At 42.1% G+C, this 21,142-nt stretch overlaps 2 protein-coding genes across 5 annotated transcripts; one reads left to right on the top strand and one right to left on the bottom strand.

Moving 5' to 3' along the window:
* Positions 1-1,469: 1,469 nt before the first annotated feature.
* Positions 1,470-11,460, bottom strand: TBP (TATA-box binding protein). Of its 4 annotated transcripts, XM_064509286.1 has the most exons (10): positions 11,347-11,459; positions 10,569-10,607; positions 9,994-10,071; positions 9,383-9,625; positions 8,388-8,719; positions 7,135-7,222; positions 4,978-5,069; positions 3,963-4,130; positions 3,594-3,688; positions 1,470-2,661 (listed from the first exon to the last, which is right to left on the bottom strand). In XM_064509286.1, the coding sequence occupies exons 4-10, from the start codon at positions 9,434-9,436 to the stop codon at positions 2,582-2,584; spliced, it is 909 nt and encodes a 302-aa protein (XP_064365356.1). In that variant the 5' UTR covers positions 9,437-9,625; positions 9,994-10,071; positions 10,569-10,607; positions 11,347-11,459; the 3' UTR covers positions 1,470-2,581. The 4 variants fall into 4 exon arrangements, with proteins under 4 accessions (XP_064365356.1, XP_025972993.1, XP_064365358.1 ...); XM_026117208.2 differs by lacking the exon at positions 10,569-10,607; XM_064509288.1 differs by lacking the exon at positions 9,994-10,071.
* Positions 11,461-12,538: 1,078 nt separating this feature from the next.
* Positions 12,539-18,491, top strand: PSMB1 (proteasome 20S subunit beta 1). The gene is made up of 6 exons (XM_026117212.2): positions 12,539-12,729; positions 13,726-13,833; positions 15,193-15,274; positions 15,746-15,875; positions 17,433-17,539; positions 18,216-18,491. The coding sequence occupies exons 1-6, from the start codon at positions 12,629-12,631 to the stop codon at positions 18,399-18,401; spliced, it is 714 nt and encodes a 237-aa protein (XP_025972997.1). The 5' UTR covers positions 12,539-12,628; the 3' UTR covers positions 18,402-18,491.
* The last annotated feature ends 2,651 nt before the right edge of the window (positions 18,492-21,142 follow it).

Here is a 21,142-nt window from a genome sequence, read left to right on the forward strand (position 1 = left end):
TTGGTAGAAGTGTCCTTTGTCAGTAGCTGGACTTTTAGAACTTAAACTGTTGTCTGTCAAGATTTTCTTCATGCTGCTCAAAAATTAATTCACAGGGAAGGCAAATTACTGTAAGATCACCAAGTGCTTATGCTCAGGAGGTATGCCGAAGTCCTAGCTAACACAAAATAAGAGTGCCTAGCCTTTCATTACATAACTTAAATCTGCTGCTCTTTTTCAAAAGGTACACTGAGTAAATTGGTAGCAGCTATTACACTCTGTGGTTCAGTGGTATTTCAGGATAAAATGCACCAAAATTGTTCCTGTAAGTGTTTTATCTGTCTTAGGACCAATAACAGAATTTTCCATCAGACAGTCCAATGCAGAAGTAGATTGTTAAAAGTAGTTTAAACAAGAGTTGCTATAGTAGAACATGTTTTTCTTGTTGCTTACTACTTGTAGCAGTAGATTTTTCAAGCTGAACTGTACCTTAAGTCCTCCATCATTGGTGAAGTTTAAAAACAACTATCTTCTGCAGGGGTTGCTCTGATATTTGACTGCCCTAGAGCTGAGGCACAAGAAAAATAAAGTCACCACACTGCATTTACTGTGACAGTTGCTTAACGATTCCTACGGCTGTAGCTACTTAGTTGAAAAGATCAAGCTCTTTTTTTTGTATTTACTTCAGTTACTTATTCTCTTACCCAGCTTAAAGCATTCATGCCTGCTCACCAGTGATTCCAGTGCTGATTTTATGTAAGCCCTGGGCCCACTGTTCTTTTATGGCTGTTTCTGTTATGACTTCTAGGTTGTTTTATTTCCACCACTTTAGACAGTGGAAATACTCCAGTGAGCAGGCGGAGTATGCTTTAAGTATAAGCTGGTCATCCTAGAACTTAATTTCTAAAAGGGTGGTTTTAACACATGGTGCAGTTAACAGACCAGGCAACAGTATGTATGTAACTCTACGACAGCTCAATTGATTTTAATGAAAACTATCCCCCAGTTACTTAAGGCTCAAAAATTTCCTGGCAGAGTTTGCAAAATTTTGCAGACTAGTTGGTAACAGTTGCACATTTGGAGTCCTGCAAAAGCAGGGACAATGATATGGTTGTCATGTTCAAGAGCATTCAGGAACGTTCCCTGACTCAAAGAGCACAAACTGCTGTGGCACCCAAATACGGCATCATCTTCAGTATCTTGAACTTACCTTTGTCAGGATACTTTATTAAAGATCAATGAAACCAATTGTTAAAAAGCCCAGAGACACAACTGTGTATGCCACTGCAGGGAAGTAGAGAAGACTATAAGAATTAAGTTCAGTCAGGATTTGCAAGTGGAAGGGGTACAAAGCCAGCCATAGCTTCATCTTGTCTGGGATGAAACACAAACTTAGTTAACTAACGAGACCATGGTTACATTTGGGTTAGTTTTAGATAAAGCTGTTTGAAACAATCTGGAAGTCATAGAAAGGTTACTATTACTGGAAATGCACTGGAGGAAAAAACAATTTATTTTTAGTTCTCAGCCTGTTAAGCTTCAAGCACAGTTCAAAGGGAAGATTACGTACATACTGACTATTTGGAAGGGCTTTGACATTTTACAGGAACACTAATATAGTGAGACTGTCAGAGTTCGTAAAATACAAAGGTAGTAACTTAAAGAAATCCTAGAAGCTAAGCAGAAGTCTTTTGTTCCAATTCACTCAAACATAGCTATTTATGACTTGCATAAATCCCATCTGTTGAAGGTGAAGCAATACGTACTTAAATGGGAACTTCTTGATACCGTAATCTCCTTTGCTTTAAGATACTAGAAATATTCAAGCTAGATGTTGCCAAGGATATGACTGCTGGTAAGCAAGCCAGACTGTTGTTGAGGTTTTCTCAAAATGACAGGTCATTTACAGTAGTGCATGTGCTATTGAAAAAAATCTGGATCAAATAAAAAAAGTTTTCAATGTATTTCACTCTACCAGTTGGGTAATTTTAAAATTCATTAAGACAGTTCCAATACTTGTATAAACAGGGTTTATTGTACATGTGGGGCTGAAGGGAAGGGGAAGAGGAAGTATATATATATTATATATGTACAGTGAACCATTTTCATTAATAAATTTATTCTGTCTTGCTTAACACTGGAAAGAGGGAATGTGTCTGGCACCAAAAAAAAACTGAAACTGAAAAAATTTAAAAGCTTAAGTTTTGAAAATTATAAAAACCGTGGTTTTACGGAAGGAAGTTAAAACATATATACATGGCGATTTAAGTGGTTTATACACTGAGTGACATGGTTGCATTTGTCTTTCAAACCAACTTATGGATTTTCTATTAATAGAACTGGCATTAAAACTATTTAAAAGCTAGATTATAAATAAAACTTGAAGGGACTGCTCCAGGAACAGCCCAATAAAGCAACTCACAGTAACTCAGTAGACGTAATCAGTAATTCCCCTTGAGTATCAGGGAAATAGGCACTAACTGGGAAACAGTCCAAGTCCTGATGTTGCAGTTTCAGTGAAAGTCCATCTCTTGTTACTGCTGTGCCATATGCAATACCTTTTAAAATGTACCCCCGATTTCTCTGAAATTCGTAGAAACTGTTACGTTGTCTTTCTGAATCCCTTTAAAATAGGATAGATGTTTTCAAATGCTTCATAGATTTCTGCTCGGACTTTAGCACCTAGAAAAAGAGTGAAGTTATTCTGTATCTTTCTCCAGAGTCAAATACTTAACTTTAGCTTTTACAGTGCTTACCTGAATGCTTCATCTTTATGTAAATCCTATGCACATATACATATATACACACATATATATGAGTCCCTGTTTTCATTAATTGATAGGTTTTCTACACATTTCATATAAACCATACATTATCAGTCTTCTGACTGTATTTATTCTGATAACTGATAAACTTTGAACAGGACTTTCATTAGCACGTTTGTGTCTATGTTAGACTTGCAAATGAGATGTTCCTATATAGAAGTTCTTGAAGAGGCCCAACTACAAAGCATAGCCCCACAGGATGTTTCCAGAGAAAGGCCTTTGACCTGTGGAGCTTTTTTCAAGAGTATGAATATTGGGAAAGAGGTCTCGAAATGGAAGCAGTTTCAGAGGCATGCCACTCGCCATGGTGCAGGGACTTGCTCCTTTTGTATGCAAGTCTTGCATTTTTTCCTACATAGCGAGACTCAACAAGAAAGGAAATGAAGAGTGTGCTTGGAGTGCCCAAGGGCAAGTGTCTCCCCTTCCTTGGCTGTTGTATCACAGGAAAATGGCAGCAGCCTCTAGCCAAGCTAGCGTAGTCGCAGCTACCTAGCACACAGAAGCACATCTTCAGATTTTGCCAGAGAAGTCAATCTGTGCTCCTACGGCTTTCTGGGTACCTGTAAACTTGATGAGGTGTCATGATCACTAGTTATAAGAATTTACCCGAGTATGTTTGGTTTGCTTTCTGGGTTCTCATCTGTAAAGCACTGTACAATATGCTCTTTCTCAGTACCATCACCTCTAAAGCAAAGCAACTAGCAAGATACATACTTTTGATACCATTATGTGTTCTGTGTAATACAGTCTAAATCTAACCTACCAGAATAAGATACTGTCTTGACTTACCAGTTAAAACCACTTTTCCAGAAACAAAAATAAGCAGAACAATTCTCGGCTTGATCATTCTGTAGATTAAGCCAGGAAATAATTCCGGCTCATAGCTGTAAGAGAAGAGAGTGACACAGATTATATAAACATGCTAGCAGATAGATGTCCCAGTCTTTCAGCTGTCACACTGCAGGAACGGACAGAGCAGATGTTGGCTTCACCAACATTTGGGTTCACATTGGGCAACATAAGTACACTAGAGGAAGGGCAGTGATGGAAACAAAGAGGCTGATTTCCCTTTGGTGCAAGGGAACAGTCTGAACAGACGTCACTCTCTAGCTGGTCAAGTATACAACAAGAACGAAACATAAGCAAGCCTTTATTTACCTGCTGAACTGCTGGTGTGTAAGCACCAATCCTTCTAATCTGATGGGAAATTTCACATCGCAGCTCCCCACCATGTTCTGAATTTTAAAATCCAAAAATTTTGCTGGAAAACCCAACTTCTGGACAACTCTAGCATACTTCCTTGCTGCCAGTCGGGACTGCTCTTCACTGAAGGGAGAAAAGAATATACATTTTATTCCCTTAGTATTACTTGAAGCAAAATGCATTAAACTACAAATATTTAACTGTGTAAAAAATGTTGAGAGGTGCAGTGGGGAGAATCACAAGCTGAGTTTTTACATCCAAAATTAACAACTAACATTGATTCTAATTTTGATACTAAGATCCTGAATGTGATTAATGTACTCACTGTCTATGAGGCAGAATACAGTAAGGTATAACTATATCATTTACACTCTTAGAATATCTACCTGAGTCCCTCTACGAAACCGAAGCTTTTTCTTCAGTCTTCAGTGTAGAACAACTTGGAACTACTGCTGGAAAATGCATGTTCCTACAGAAAAACTGTGAAACTCCTCTGCCTTATTCAGCCAAGGCACTCAAACCTGGATTTATTACAACTGCATGGCCGTACTTGCTTTGGCAGAACTCAGTTTGCTTCAGTTTTGTAAGCAGCTGAAAATCTCTGGTTGGTTCTAAGGCAGTACAGGACAATTTGATCTTCAAGTGTCACCAGGCAGAGAAAGTGTTCCCCGTATGGCTCTGTTCATTCACCTCTGCTCATTAACTTGTTCCTTTTGGATTCCTGAATGAAACCAAATGAAAGGAACAATTTCTCTCCTGCCTACGGGAGTTAAGCTTATGTTTGGTTTTCAATTCTTATGCTTCACTGATCATGTTAAGAACACATCAGACGACAGGGACCAGAGACTTGGATCTCCTGGCGAAATAATGAACTTGGAAAGCAGCACAGGTACAAATAACTGTTTCTAAACCACCATGCTACAATGGGAAGACAGTCTGAATTAATTTTCTTATAACAGGCTATGCATACCTTTTTGCTCCCGTGCACACCATTTTTCCAGAGCTGAATATAAGTGCAGTAGTACGAGGTTCTCTTATTCTCATAATAACAGCAGCAAAACGCTGAAATATGAAAGTTGAAACTATTAGCGATATATTGCTACAATAATTTGCATATTCCAAATCTGCATATTCTCAGTAGCATTTTATATTGTATTTCACAGAAATACTAAATCCAAATATACTTATGGATCATGCATGATTGGAATATTTCAAGTAGCTTCAAATACACACACTTAGAGGTAGAGTCAGACAGGAAGGGTATTTTCCATTACATTCCTATTTTACTAAGCTCATTTCCCATTACTGTACATGCAACGTATAAATAATGCTAACACTTGCAATATAGAGAAGACTACAGCTTGAAAAATTAAGCCTTCCTCCCCATGTCCTGAAATTTGATCTGTTGTAAGCAAGGTAGAAGACTACATGCAAATGCTTCATGATCTATTTTGTCTCTGTATCTTAAAAAAATGGACAGCGTTAGAACACTGCTAACAGAACATCTGGAAATCAAACTCAGAAGCCATGTTCGTTGGAAATGGAAGTCGCCTGAACTACCACAGTAAAACACAGCAGCCCAATTTGCTCTAGCTTTTTATTTTAAGCACCTCTACCTCCATTTACAAATATTCTCAAACTCTCTGAAAGCAGGAGATACTGAAAACTAAGCTGGGCACGTGTGCGTGTGCACACACACACACACGCACCCCCGTTTACCTGTTATATTTAACCTGGATCAGTTCATCATGCAACCCCATAAACTCATCTGCTGACATAATTATGGCAGTAGCGTGGGCTACCTAACAACACATTTGTCAAACTATGGCTTAAATGATACAGCCAAGCAACATCTTTTTGATAGCTAAGTGTACTGACTAAAAGTCAGGCGTTGCATTACATAACCCTTCTTTCTCCCTGCTGTGGAAAACAGCCTTTCACATTGATCATTCCAGCCTACAAGTTTTACATAGCCATCTACTCCCTAACTTAAGAATTACCATAACAGGCTCAAATTTTGCTGCACTTAAATCTTACTCACATGCAATTATGTAACAGCATCATTGATATAAACTTAATGGTACAGTAACAGTTATTTCTTACATACACCTGTGTGCATGCCTTTAATCTTTGAGAGCTGAGTTCAGGTAAACTGTAGCAAAATCCTACATTATTAAAACGAAATAAAACAAGAAAAAAAATCATACACCAAAAGAAAACTGAAGCTTTCACAAGGCAAGTCAATTCATTTACACAGCATCTAAACTTTCATTAAAAATAGTGTCTAACTGGTGTGGCTGCAAAGGTAAATTTTCAAAGAAGAGCCAAGCAAAAGAAAAATGAAGCAACATAATTTTCTTGATTCAGTGCTCCAGGGCCTCTGCTGTTTTTCACTTTTCCAAGCTAACCCCCCTCCTCCCCCTGAAAATTAGTCATCAGTTTTCCAAAACTGCTGTTTAGAAACAGTGGGCAACTTTGAGATAGACAGGCAAAGATCAGCTTCACTTTGCTCTTCCACCAAACATAACCGTCATGGGTGGGGAGACGCTGGAAGCATTGTGGGACAACATGAAGGAGTGGAGCTCAAAGTGGAAGTGAGACTGTAAAAATCCAGTTGCTGTGCTGCAGCCACAAGAATTCCAGGGGAGCAGCCAGGCAGAGGAAGCCACAGCACACACAACAACCATGGCTCTGGCAGAAGCACAGAAACTGAATTCTTCCTTCCTTTCTCCTTTTTAGGAGGTAGATAACAACATCAGACACTTTGGGCTAATATGAACTTTCTGATCACAACTAACAAATGTGTCCATGTGAGTAGTAGCTGAGGTGAGCTCTACATCCAAAAACTTTGCCAGTGTATTACACTGTTGGTTAGGTTCCTTGTAAATATGTTATGTTCTTTCTAAATATAATAAAATATGCCCTAGTAAAAAAACACAGCTACGTCTTCATAAAAATGCTTTTTACTAATTTGAAGAATGGTCTAAGTTATTAAAGATCTTTTTTTAAGCACTAGTATAAAACTGCATACATATGAGGATGGTTTTTCAATCTATCTATGACAGCAAACTACACTCAAAACCTACGCCTTTGTCACACCTGTTATAGGATGAAATCCTTCTCTTACCTTGGGGTTATATTCAGCATTTCGGGCACGAAGCGCAATGGTTTTTAGGTCAAGTTTGCAACCAAGGTTAACCGTGGAGACAATATTCCTGAAGATGGTTCAGAGAAATGTATTAATGAGAAAATAAATATATTTAAAAAATACATGCTTTCTCCCCATTTTTAATCATATATGATTTCTTTTATCCAAGTGCTGCACTGAGCAGTCTTTTGGCTCAGGTTGTACTCAGTACAAACGCCTTTTTTAGGGCAGTTGCTCCTACTAAAACATGATTGTCAATTCCTCCTGCTCTGCCAACAATTATGAAAAGTGTCTCATGAGACAAATCTCTACTTCAGTTTGACAGGAAAAACTCTTGAGATTGAGAATCCCCATCACAATCAGGGGATTTGCTGAGAACAGGAAAAAACGAGGCAGCAGTAACGCTACCCGAAATTTTCCTTGGTATACCCTTAAAGGAGGAAGAAAGCCAATATTCTGAATGGGTGCAGGACTAAGCAGGAATGAATCCAGAAGCGAAGCCCATTGCTACGTGATAAAAAGATGTTCTCTAGGAAACTTAAGATCCTTGGAAACTTGTATTCTAGGAAAACTCTGCAACCTAAAGGCCGTCAGTGGAATAAAAACTGGGAACCGCTCTTCGACGGCAAAATTCACCTTGATTCTCTTTGAGCCTTCCATAATTTGACGTAAGTCTCTTTATAGCTAAAGCTCACTAAAAATATTTTCATAACTGAACCTAGAACACTAGTTCTGTGTGTTCTTCCCTAATCACAAACTCAGCTGTAGTAATGAACTAGAAAACAGAATGTGGAATATTAAGGACAATTTCAGCTCTAGCTGTTGGTTGCTACACAGTTTCTTCCCCTCTACCCCCTTTTAGTTTCTTTTCAGCTGTGATAGTTCATGTATTCAGTTTAATACCTAGAGTGCACTAAGCTAAAAGTTAGATTCTGCCAAATAAAGACATATATGACATTCTGCATTTCAACGCTTAAGTAAAGGATATATAGTTTACAAATCACTAAGAAACTGTTTCTATTACTAAGTGGCTTAATAACAGAAGCTCAGCTTTAAACAAAACAAAACAAACAAAAAAAGTGTTACTTATACACTAAAGGAGACCTGTATATGAATTCAGAGGACCTTTCTTCCCACTAAGATCTGGTACCCAATTCCTGATGGCGTTTTGGTCCCAAGTTTAAAGGGCTACTTGGAAAAGGACATACTGCCCCAACATATGGCACACTCACTGTAGCTGTGGCACTATCCCAGAGCTCTCGGACGCTGGTGTTGCAGGAGTTATTGGAGTCATCGGAGTCATTGGAGAGGGGTATAGAGGTGTGGTTCCTGGTAAAGGGGCTGTGGTAAGAGTCTGTGAGTGGAAAAGCTGGGGCGTTTGACCGGACGTTCCCTGTGTTGCTTGCTGTGACGTAGATTGCTGCGCTGCTTGCTGCTGTTGCTGCTGCCGCTGCTGTTCCTCCAGGATGGACAGACTGTTGGTGCTCTGGACAGGCTGTGGTGTCAGTCCTGTGCCATACGGCATCATTGGGCTAAAAATTGGAATTCCTGGAGTCATTGCACCCTACAGAAGAAAGCATAAAAAATAAACTACAGATCCCATTGACTCCATTTTGTCTTTAAGAGAAAAAAACTTGCTAAAGGAGTCTAAAAATACATCAATTTAGTTGATCATATCAAACCAGAGGCACAGTGATTCACTAAAAACAAAAAGCCCCTGAAAATACAGTTCTTCCATGAAATGAAACACTATCTCTACTGATCTCATCAATTCTATCACTGATCTCCACCAGCCAGTGATGCTGGTGCATTTCTCACATTACCCTGCAAACATACTCAGTTCTGACCCACAACTTTCACTTGCAATTGTTTGAATAAAGAGTCTACCCATGATACCAAATGTATTCATTGTACAGCTACAATGTGTAATAGACTTTATAATGGACCTAATTTAAACGGTTTCAAGGTCAACCACCAAAATTAGTATTTCTAACTTCTCTCTCATGTTTCAGCTCAAGAGAACTCCATATACTTGCATATTTCTTAAACCTCTGGATATACAAATTAATGGTTTTAAAATTCGGTTTTACACTAATATTATTCTATATCTAGTACAGTTTTTCAGATCTGCAAACACAAAAGCTGTAGAGATTACATCCAAGAAAACAAAAAACACTTTCACAAAGAAATTCAGATCACAATTGCATATTAAGTCATTCACTTTTACCTGAGGGGAGGCTAAGCCTTGAGCGTAGGGTGGCAAGCTGTTGTTCTGATCCATGATCCCAGTTATTTCTTAGGTGATGCCAGAAATATTTCCTTCAATTAATTAAAATTAATTTCAAACCCTAAAGGTTTTTTAACCCTTTAAAGCATTCCAGCAAAGTAGCTTTTTAGCCAGGCTTGAAGCTTTAGGAAAACATCAGCTCCAGAGAAATGTGTGTTGAGAGCTTAAAATACTAATTGAGACCTGAAAAGAAAAAGTAGTATCTTGATAATAAGATCTAAACAAAAGCAAAACCAAACCTATCAGCTCCTATGTTAGCTAAGAGATATCCACGTACAAATATATATACAAATATATGCACACACGCAATCTGCAGAATAACCTCTTTCTGGCACTTTAAGGAACTTTTGTAGTCTGCTTCTGTTGAAGTCTCCTGGAAGGTAACCTGCCTTACACGAGCAGGCCCTGAAGATTCAGCGGGACACATAGCTTTGCAGAACTCAACCCTCATCTGCAAACAGCTTAAGTTGCTAATGCTCGTTCTACTCCAAGCTTTGCTTTATTTGGAAAAAGTAATTAGTTTTTAGAATTGAACTCCACTAACTACTAACCAAGATGCTTGAAGTCATTCATTGCTGGTAAGCCTCTTCCTGTGCAATTGTGATGCTTGGGCTTCCAAAAATTTTTGTCTATAGAAAAACATTGCTAGTTAAATTAGAAATAGGAAACCCTCTTCCATCCACCTCTGCAAAATAAAGCACTAACATGTTTCAACCAGTAACATCATGCACTTTATGAGAAAGAGAGAAATAAGTTAAAGTCAATTTAGGGTGTAATTATGAAACATGTGCATGGTTTTTGTATTTTTTAAACATGAATTAAGCTATGCCTTCGTTATGGTGCTACAGAAACAAACAATGCACATGGACAATTTAAGTATTATACCTTGTGACCAAATGTTTTTTCATTAATTTGTAGCTTTCAGTACTAGCTACCTATTGCACAGAAATATCCAAGGTCATATTTAGGTCTGAGGTAGCTCACTCAAAAATCTGAAGAAAGCCTGTTCAGCCCTTATTTTTTTAAGGTATGAGAGCTCAGAATTACATTAATAGAATGCCACAGCTAAAAAGACAAGAGTCTTTTCTTTTTTGTTTATTGTGATCATGAGATATACTATATTTACCCTCACTGAAGGTATCGACAGAGCATCCAGATTTTACAGCTTGGGGGTGGGAGAGGAATATTAAAAGCATTAACATTACCCCAGAAGAAACAAAGCCAACTCCTCCACAGGCCAGCTGTTTAGGAAGTCTAAATACCAGGCATGTCAGGACCCGCGGTTGGGACAACACCTACACGAAGGTCCGCCTTGTAACCCCTAACCACGGCTCGCTCCAGCCTCCACTAACGCCCCCCACGGAACACAGTCCAAAGGCAAAAGGCACCCACGAGAAGGCCCCGCCGCCCCCCCGGGATCCCCGTTACCGCACAGCCGGCGGCAGAGCGAGGGCCCTGGCTGCGAGCTGGCCTCCCCTGGGCGCCGGCGGCTGCCAGCCGCGCTCCGCAGCCCTCGGAGGAGCCCCGCCGCCCCCGGCCCTTCCAGCCCGCGCCCCCCACCCGGAAGGCCGCGGGCCAGCACCGCCCCGTCACGTGGGCAGGCCGTTACGGCCCCGGCTGCAACCGCTGCGCGCAGCGATTGTACCCAGCGGCGCCAACGGCCGCCGCGAAGCCCGCCCCAGGGCCCCGGCCCGCCGCGGGAGGCTCTCGCCGCGCCCCGGTAGCTCAGGCCCGGAGGTCCCTGGCCCCGCGGCGGCGGCCGCGGGGAGGTGTGGGGCGACCCGGCCCCTCGGCGCCCGGCCCGGCCCGGCTCGGCTCGGCTCGTCCCGACCCGCGCGATCGCGGCGCCGCCGCCGTGCACCCCGGCGCGGGCCCGGGCCGGGCAGCGGCAGCGCGCTCGGTACCTGCCGCTCCCCGGCGCCGCCCGCTGCCGCGCACAGCCAGCGGCCAGCCGAGCTGCGCCCGCGCCGCCGGCGCGTCCCGATAGCGTCACTTCCGCCGCGCTCCCGCGCACCGCCCCTCCCGGGCGCCTCACCACTCGGGCACGTTGCCGAGGGCGGGCACGGCAGTCGCTGCCGGCGGGGTTTCGCTGCGGCGCGCCTGGCTGCGGTTTCTGGCCTGGAGGAGGACTCGTGTGTCCGCAGGCTTGTTCACTGGCCACTGGCTGTGCTAAAGTCATCGACGGTTTAACGAGAGGTCGCGCCCCTAGGAAAATCATACTTCAGTTATACCCTCGCGTAGTCACCCGCGCGGCGACTCCGCCCCACGGGGCTCTCGCGGCACCGGCTTTCCCGGGGGCTGCGCGCCCCGCACAGCGCCGGGCCCCGGGTGACAGAACTGCTGCCCCCGCGCGTCCGAGTCCCGCTCTCCCTCCTGGCCCGGGGGACGCCCTCTCCGCTCGGGCAGCGCGCGTCCCCGTGGCATCTCGCTGTTCCCTACCGCGCCTCCCGCTGCGCTCCCGCCCCAGGCCTCCCCTGTGTCGCGGTGCCAGGCGCCGCACCGCACTGCCCACTGCCAGGGCCTGGTGGCCATCCGGTTTCCTCCTCATCGGGGGGTTTCTCCGTGTGCTCCCCTCCCTCCCAAACCAGAAGCCTCAGTGCGACTCCGCTGCCTGCCTGCTCAAACGCGAGGGGCTCCACGATCCCCCTCACTGCTGCTGCTCTTAACCTGCCTTTCTCCAACACCAGGGCACAGCAGCCTGACCTCCCAAGAGCTAACGAAGGCCCCAGGCGTCCTGCCTGGGTAGGGGCCCCGCCAAACGCAGCGGACGAGGCTCCCCACGCTGGGGGGGCTCTTGCAGGACAGGCACACGGGCGCGACCCACGGAGCACCACAGCCCGCCCGCTCCTGGGGGCGGTGAGAAGGCGGAGAGGCGGGAACGGAAGATGACAGCGGCAGCCGCTGCATTTTGCGGCGCGGCACCAGCCCGCGGCTGCAGCTGGCTGGGGAGGAGGAGGCGGGCGGGGGGAGCCTGCCGCTCGGCACGGCCGCGCTCCTCAGGAGCGCCCCTGCCCGGGAGCCGGGCTCCCAACGGCCGCCCCCGCGGGCGGCGGGGCGCCGCCCGAGGAACACGAGGTGCCGGGGCCTCCCGCGTTCCTAGAGCGTACTGACTGCGCAGCGGCGGCTTTCGCAGTTCCGGTTCCGGTGCCGCCATTTTGCCGTGAGACAGCAGCGAGCGCCGTCGGGATGCTGTCCGCTGCTGGCTACGCGGACCCCGGGCCCGAGCTGGGCTCCCGGCTCGGAGCGCCCGTGCAGTACCGCTTCTCGCCCTACACCTTCAACGGAGGGTGAGGAGGCGCAGGCTGGGGGTGGGACGGGCCGACGCACCCCCCTGTCGCCAGGGCCCCCGAGGAGGGCGGTGGGGCTGGTCTCCGTCTTGTCGACCCTGGCCCTGCGTGAGGGTTTGTCTCCCGTTGCGAGCGCTTCTCCGCGCAGAAAGGGGGCAGGACGGGGGAGGGCTGGGGTACCCCCCCCCACCTCCCCGGCCAAGCGTCCCGCGGGGTCTTGCCCCTCTTCGGGTTTCTGACACGTCTCTCAGGGTGTTGTTTTACTGGGGCTTCCTGAACTTTACGGTCAAAGTAAGCACTTTGCCTTCTCAGCGGGGTTGTTTCTTTACAATGGTTTAGGAAACTCGTGTAGTGGTTATGTTACCTGCTTTTAAATCTGTAACTGTGTCATAACTGTTACAGGCAGGTGATGTTTTGCTGACACCTGCCCTGACATGGTGTCAGGCTGTGACCAACATGGTATTTAATTCTTTTCATAATGCTTAACTGCTTCTTAAGGAATAGCTGTTTACTATTTAACAGTAGCTCACATACAGCTAGTTATTTGGGAACAAATAATATAGCATAATGTCAAACTAAAAGAGTGGTGATGTCTCAGTGTGACGATTTGATCGTTAACACTTGGGTGGACTTTTTCTGCTTGGAGAGCCAAATTCTTTTGGGAGGCTGAGTCTTTCCTCATTGCAAGGCATCTAAAACTGTTGATCCATTGTTTGTTGCTCTTGTACTTTATAGAAACTTGGTCATTACAAAGTTTACCCAGTCTATTGACAAAGCAGAGAATAACATGTATCCTGTTCAATGTGCTACTATCTATTTCCCACCAGTCTTGATCTGCACGCGGGGAAATGTATAACAGGAAACATATCAAGGAATATAGTAAGATGCTTGACAAAATTTGAGTCTGGATAGAGAACTCCAATCTTGTCGGTTCCTTTGTTGTTTAAGAAAATATTTGCGCTAGGAATGATGATTATACAAATACTCTCCTTTCAGGACTGTGTTGGCAATTGCAGGAGAAGACTTTTCTATCGTTGCCTCTGACACACGGCTGAGTGAAGGTTATGGAATTCACAGCAGGGACAGTCCGAAATGCTACAGACTGTAAGTCTGAATCTTGTAGGAACTGAAACTGATGAAAGGTCTTGGGTGTTGAAAAGAACTAGTGCTTTCATTAAGCAGAACTTTCAGAAAAAAGGATACTGAGTAACAGAATTGATTTGGGAACTAAAGGGACTCTTTTGTGATATTGTAAATATGACTGGATTTCTTGTTGCATGCCCTTGAATCTAGGTGATGACACAACTTTTTAGTACAGTATCAAGCTTCATCTGTAATGCTAGCTAAGTGCTTTTTTGGCTGGATAATGGTAGGAAATTTCATCTTAACTGTAATAAAACTTATTCCTGTAGTAAACAGTTCTGCTTCCTTGGGACACCTGGTGTTGGTACACAAGTGTGCCCACTCCATTTGTACTCTGTCCCTCTAGTCAACCATCTGGCACTTCAAAGAGCTGTTTATTTTAGGAGGGGTAAACCTGTCAGTAGCTCCATTATTGAACTTATGCTCATCTCGCCTAGGTAGCGTTGCCTTGGTTTAGAAATACATACTGTTTACTTAAACTTTTAAGTGTAGCTGCCATCAGCTGTGTTAATATGCTTCTTGGTGTTGGCACAAGTTCCTACGAACTCATGTTTCTTCTGGGTAACTCCCTACTATATCTTTGACTCTTTGAGGCTGAATTACTTTGATAAAATCTATATGCTGCACATGATGGGTGGCTTTGAGTAATGCTAGTGACAGACTGAGAGACTGCAGTTTAGATTGTTTGTAAATGACTGCGAAGTCTTGATCCTGTAAATAGCCTGTGAATATTTATACTCTCACTATTTTATTACAGTTTAAAATTCAAGTGTTCATTCACTTAGCTCTTTGCCCAGTCTCAAAACATTTCATGAAAGCTATATAATCTACCATGCCTCCGCAGCCAGATAACCTCTGTTGTCCCGATACGGAAAAATCACATAAAATGTAACATTTACATTACTGTTTTAAAATATAGTGCAGTCCTCTGGCCAGGTGGAGTAAAACTGGGTTGAGTGATCTTGCATACTGACCACCCCACCTCAAAACAGTTCCATTGGCAAGACTGAATTATATTAGTTGGGATTAGGAGTGCATGGAAAAAGTAAGAATTTCTTTTTGTCAGCTTTGCTACTGAAGTCAACGTATTGAAAAATGATATCCATGTAGTTCTGCCCTTAATTAGACCTTTCCAAGATTATAGGCTGCAGTTCCTTTCTATGAGTGAGGTACTTGTTACTGTATTTTAGAAAACGGTTTCTGATAGTGTTAGAGAAACTGAAAATACACTTGATGTTTTCATAATAATATCATATGTTTAAAAAATGTGGTGCAGTTCATACCAAATCTAAAATCGCATTGAAACTTTACAATTTACAGGACAGAACAAACAGTCATTGGATGCAGTGGTTTCCATGGTGACTGCCTTACGCTTACTAAAATTATTGAAGCAAGATTAAAGGTAGATAAATATCTTAATGTATTTAGAAATTGATAATAGCATCACATCTGAGGAGACCAATAATATGATATATTTAAATATCAACTTTGCTGTTTTTCCTCAAGTGTTTGTGTCATAATTATAGCTGTATTGCTAATGAAAAGTTGAGCAGGGGAGATTGCTGTGTTCTTACTAAATGTAACATCACAAATTTAACTTGAAAAAATGGAAGAGTTAGAGGGGGTAATGTTAACTGAATGTTAATTGAGCAGCATCTAAGAGTTCTCTGGAGTTTTACAAAGAATAACTTTGGCTTGCAAGAAGACTTTGTTTAGACTAGTATATTTTCAGTAATCTTGTAGATGTATTCTAGTTAATCCTGCCTAGCATTAAATTATTTTGTGGTGAGATTACAGCAAATATGATTCTGATTATTTTAAGCATAAAATTTAGTGTGTGACTTTCTTCTTGGATGTGCTGTACCATTTGCAGATGTACAAGCATTCCAATAACAAGACCATGACTACTGGGGCTATTGCAGCAATGCTGTCTACCGTTCTGTATTCTCGGCGCTTCTTTCCTTACTATGTTTACAACATAATCGGTGGACTCGATGAAGAAGGTAAGACTTGAAACACCGTGGAAAAAGGGAGGCTAAATTTCTACAGGTGAACAGGTATCCTTTTACATCTCAGATGTACTGATGGAATAATGAAGTTTACATTCCTATTCTTAAAACTTAGCTTTAGACATTACAGTACTTGCACAGATCAAACACATATTATGCATCTGATTTGTCTCCTAGTTTTCACTATTAACTTAATATTCCATTTCTGAAGACTCTGAAAGTCTAAAAACTACGCTGTAGTTATTTGATTGCAGGTGAAATCTGTTAATATCATTTACCTTTCATATTTTGATCTAGAGTAGAAAACTTTATAATAGCTTTGCTGGAATTCTCAAATGTCTCATTAAAGGAGATGTTAGCAGTAAAACTGTACATATTTATTCAGACTTTTCTTTGTGTGCTACAGATCATTAAATATGAAGGGCTGCTCTAGAGGCAAGTTTCTATAGAGAGATTTTTAAATGTCAACTGATCTCTATTGAAAATCATAGCTTCTACGTGGACATTGTAGTTTAACATACAGCCCTTCCGGGCTTACTGAGCCCTTGTCATATGATTTGGTTGAATTGCAAAAAGACTGTGTTCTGGCTTTCAGCAGGAGCTCAGAACTGGTTGTCTTTAGATAATTTTGACCATTTCCCACGGTTTGTTGTTAACATGTCCACATAATATAGAGTCTGGACGGGGGGTAGGCTGCCCTGCATAATGGTATATCTCAGATTATGAGGATGCTGTAGCATGTGATGAGAATCAGTGCAGGCTTGCCTGCGTAGTCTTAGTTTAGGTCCAGCAAAATTGATTAGCTCTGATTTAATGTTACTTTCTGGATCTGTGCTAGCTTTCTTGAGCTACTCGGGGACCTGTACTGTGCTGCCCAGTGTGCTGGTCCATTTATTAAATCAGGTGCAGCCTGTCTGAATGGAAAGAATGAGCTTGACCTGGTGCTGTGCCTCAACTAGTATTTGCCTGTGAAACCCTGATGCTGCACAGTTACAGTACACCTGCATTTCTGATGCCTGCATGAGCTACAAAGGCTTGCACAACCTGGCCTCACTCCAGAGGGAAGTGTGTAAAAGCCCAGAGTGTGATCCATGGTCCTAAGAAGGCAAGGAAGGGGCACTCAAGCAGGCTCTCTGGAGGTAGTTCAAGTATCAAACAACAGTGGCTAAACTGCCTCTTTGTGCTGGCCATAGAACCAGTAGAGCTGTTTGTGCAGCACTGTGCTCTAACGCATTCTCCTCCTGCTTTAGTTATTCTGCATCAGGAGTTTTTTCTGTGGTAAGTACTGTAAAAAATGTCTTTTAGAGCATGGTTATAGCTTAAATCTTGAAGGTAACTTGCATACTTGCATATAGTGCCAAACCACAACCACAGTGAACCTTTTGTACAAAGTGTTGTCTGAATGTACTGAGATATTATTTTGTAAAGGTTTCTTGGGATCCGTGGTACTCCAGAGACTGTTTCTGGAGATAAATAGCTTTTGATGTAATTCCTTATCAGTATTGATAATCTTTCTGGATTATGATTATGTACTTTTTTTTTTTTTTTAAGGGAAGGGAGCGGTATATAGCTTTGATCCAATAGGCTCGTACCAGAGAGATTCTTTCAAAGCAGGTGGATCAGCAAGTGCCATGCTACAGCCCTTGCTTGATAACCAGGTAAATTTCTTTTTTTTAATGACCACAGTAAAGATTTGTGGCAATCAAGTTACTTTTGCTTTACTTTCAGGGTATATTACTGTAACCTTTTGAGAGAAGGTTTAAATGTATTACAGATAGGATTGTTAATCTGTAAATTTACAAATTTGGTGGCTGTACCTTCTGAGGGGAAATCAGAAAGTGTTGCTTTAGGATCTGTTTGGGTTTTTAGTGTACTACAAACAGTGGATTGGCTGTTTAAAATACAATTAAATATTTGAAATGTGGAATTTCTTTATATGTTTGCAATTCTGATACTGCTAGCCCTTTGAGTTTAAAAAGTGGGTGAGAAGCTTCTGAAGAAATAGATCAATTTAGATCTGAATGTTGCAATGCCTTGCGTATGCTGAATATCAGCAGGCGGGAAGCTATACTTGCTTTGTACTGGATCTGCCTCCAGTTACTTTTAGTAAGAATATCAATATTAAAGTTGTGGTTATGCAGTTGTAAACTGTATGTCATTACAGCAGGAGTACTTTTGCCAAATTTGGTTTTATAAAACAGACCAACTGTTTCATCTTTTTAAGTTGTCTAAATCTGGTCATTCTGGTGCAGAGACTAAAGCAAGTTTCTAACTAGCAACTTTCATGTTAGATGGAACATGGTTTCTTTAAAATGAATTTTCATCTTTTCTTAGATTGGCTTCAAGAACATGCAAAATGTGGAACATGTACCTCTGACTCTGGAGAAGGCTTTGCAGCTAGTTAAAGATGTCTTTATTTCAGCTGCTGAGAGAGATGTGTACACTGGTGATGCGCTTAAGATTTGCATTGTCACAAAAGATGGAATTAAAGAAGAAACTGTCCCATTACGCAAAGACTAACTCGGTTCACTTACAAACATGTAATCTGTGATGTATAACTACCTGTTTTGTGAAGACATTTGTCTTATTAAATTTTTTCAAGAAGTCTGACTACTGTAACGCTGAATGTTTTCTATCTTTGTTACAAATTATAGTGTTTCTTTAGAAACCAAGGCAGTTTGTGGTAAAGGTGATACTAAGTGTTAAAAATAAAGAGTTCAGTTCATCTCATTTTAATCTATTAATCTAATTTCAATGTCCTTTTAGTCTCCTGTTCACAATACCTTGTGCTACAACTTGGGGAAGTGTAAACTTACTAAAATTAGTTTGACAAACTTATGTGATAATGCTTTCAAGTTGGCCTTGGTCTAGAGAAAAGCTTTTGTTGTGTTCCTGTTGCTGTCTCTGCACTTCATAGGCTTGTTTTTCCTATTCTCTCCTGCATCTTTCTGACATGCTGTCCTTGCATTGACCTCTGTGCCCTTATTTAGAAAGACTGTAAATCTGAATCACCTGAGATGGGAGGTTTACACTGTATAGTAGCTGCAGAAAACCCAATATCTCTCTGTAAGAGGGGACAATGCTAAAAGGAATCTATAGGAGTTCAGTCCTGGACTCTGCACCTGGGCTTACTTCTACATGTGTCTATTTGGTTAACATTGAAAACTTAAAGCATCACCCTCTTCTGGCTACCAATGGAAAATAACTTAGTATGGAGATTCCCTGAATGCCTATTAATGTGAGTCTTTTTTAGTCTTACTACTGCTCCACTTTCTTGGGAAAGTGCATCAAGTGTAAACTGTCTCATGTGCTGTATAGCACCACTGGAAATTGGCTTGAGGTCCTAGTACTAAGTCAGAAAAGCAAAGCTGCATAGTCAAGGGCAAAATAAGCTGCTCTTGCTCAGGTGTCTTTTCACAGTCTATAGCCATTCAGAAAAGGACATAAAAAGTATCTCTGTGCTTGAGGTGACATGTTTGTTCTGAATAATAATTTTGCTCATGTGTTTGACCCTGCTATAATCCTGGTCTCCTGCTTGGAGGTAGCTGACTGCCTTATGTGCAGCATTTCAGGTGCTGTGTGTTTTTCCTTGCTCTGGATAGTCTTCACCAGTGGTGGTAACTTCAGGCAGTTTAAGTTATAGGTAACTACTTGAACCTCAATAGTCACACAGCTACTGCATTTAAAACAAGTTTAGATGTGTTTAGGAAAGCCAGTGAGTGGGAATTTGAGCAGTTGCTTTTTCTCACTGTTCATGAAAACACTCGACCACTGGGTGCTGCTGTTGGCCCATGTAAAGAGCAGACATCTCTCATCTGCAGATACTGGGATGGGCAGTAAGGAAGGAACAGAGCATCCCAGTCTGAGTAACACTGAGACTGAAGTCACTGGATTGCACAAGTCAGAACTTCCAGGCAAACTGACATAACTTACAGGAATGTTTAACACTATTTGCAGAAGTTACCTTAAATGGACCAGGTTAGTTGTATAAATGACTGGGTAGCTGCGTGTTGTTCCTTACTGAGCAGACTAAACAAAACAGTAATTCCAAGAACTGAAAGCCTGTGTCTATTTAAAATGCAAATGAGCCATACCATGTTATGCTCATATGCTGGTACTTTTGTAAAATTCAATGAAAGCACCTTAAGCTCGGCTACATTTGATACCAGGTTTATGTTGAGGTGTTCAAGTGTTTTCACAGTATATCATTATGGCTTTGTGCAATGGTTAGTGAAGTCTAGTGAAACTGAATAGTGTTCAAGTCCACAGGGAGAAAAAGAGAACAGTGCATGGTAACAAGCTGCTGTGCCTACCTTTAGGATGCACCTGTTTATAATATGCATGATCTAAGTATCGATCAAGGGAAGGAAACAAAAAAGATGAACTACCTAACTTGTACTTGAATGGATTTAGTGTTCTTAAAAGATGCCAACAGTGTGGGAGAGTTGCAGTGATTCAGTTAAAAAAAAAAAAGTTTAGATGCTCTCACATTTAAGGGTAAAGTTTATATCCAAAATAAATTCATGTTCAGCAGATTTTTAAGAATGATTTGTTTTAGGTTCAAGTGTCCAGGGCTGTCTCTGCAAGTTGTTTCAGAAGAAATTCAAGATTTTTTTTTTAGAGTGTTTTTAGGTCTCGTTGGTGATCTTAGAAGAGATGCAACAGCAGCTAGTGGGAATGCAAGTTTTCCAGCTACTGTGTATCAAGGCTATCCTGTTGGAGTACTTCCGCAGACGAGAGGGCCATTTTTTATCCTCTTCAGTCCTCAGTTCGCTTGCAGAGTACATCCTGCTGAAAAACCAGTGGGAAGGAAAGCTTTTTCACAGGCCCATTAAACTGAAAATACTAAATTTCTTTTATGGAAGGTGGCAAAAGAAGGTAGTACTGCCATCACTCCCTGTGCAGACAGGGTTGGAACCAGTGGCCAGGGAAGGTGTGTTTCCCAAAACAGTTTTGGCTTCTCTGGTTATATCCATCCTGATTTCATCGCCACTCATGCTCAGAGTTGGAAGTTACAGGAGTGACAGAAGAAAGGTAAGTGGAAAAATGTTTACAGGCTGCTCAGCCAGAAGTTAGTTGCTTGCTCATTAGAATTAAAACACATTCAAAAGTCACAGATGTCAGATGTTACTTAATCCACCAAGTTTTTAGCTTTTTTTTTTTTTTTTTTTTAACAAAGCTTGTCATCACCTAGGGTTGGAAGATAGGAATAACTTGACTTTCTGCAACCCTGCTTAATTCTTTCCCTGTAGTTCCTGTAT

This window comes from Dromaius novaehollandiae, chromosome 3 (assembly GCF_036370855.1).
Source record: "Dromaius novaehollandiae isolate bDroNov1 chromosome 3, bDroNov1.hap1, whole genome shotgun sequence".
In the NCBI taxonomy this organism is placed as follows: Eukaryota; Metazoa; Chordata; class Aves; order Casuariiformes; family Dromaiidae; genus Dromaius; species Dromaius novaehollandiae.

Excerpts from the sequence above, each read along its gene's own strand:
- TBP (XM_026117211.2), bottom strand. The coding sequence starts at position 9,436 with ATGGATCAGAACAACAGCTTGCCACCCTACGCTCAAGGCTTAGCCTCC. Across the intron at positions 7,223-8,387 it reads GGGATAGTGCCACAGCTACA|GAATATTGTCTCCACGGTTA; the intron begins GTGAGTGTGCCA and ends AACCATCTTCAG. Across the intron at positions 4,131-4,977 it reads GTGTGCACGGGAGCAAAAAG|TGAAGAGCAGTCCCGACTGG; the intron begins GTATGCATAGCC and ends TTCTCCCTTCAG.
- PSMB1 (XM_026117212.2), top strand. The coding sequence starts at position 12,629 with ATGCTGTCCGCTGCTGGCTACGCGGACCCCGGGCCCGAGCTGGGCTCC. Across the intron at positions 15,876-17,432 it reads CGGTGGACTCGATGAAGAAG|GGAAGGGAGCGGTATATAGC; the intron begins GTAAGACTTGAA and ends TTTTTTTTTAAG. Across the intron at positions 17,540-18,215 it reads AGCCCTTGCTTGATAACCAG|ATTGGCTTCAAGAACATGCA; the intron begins GTAAATTTCTTT and ends ATCTTTTCTTAG.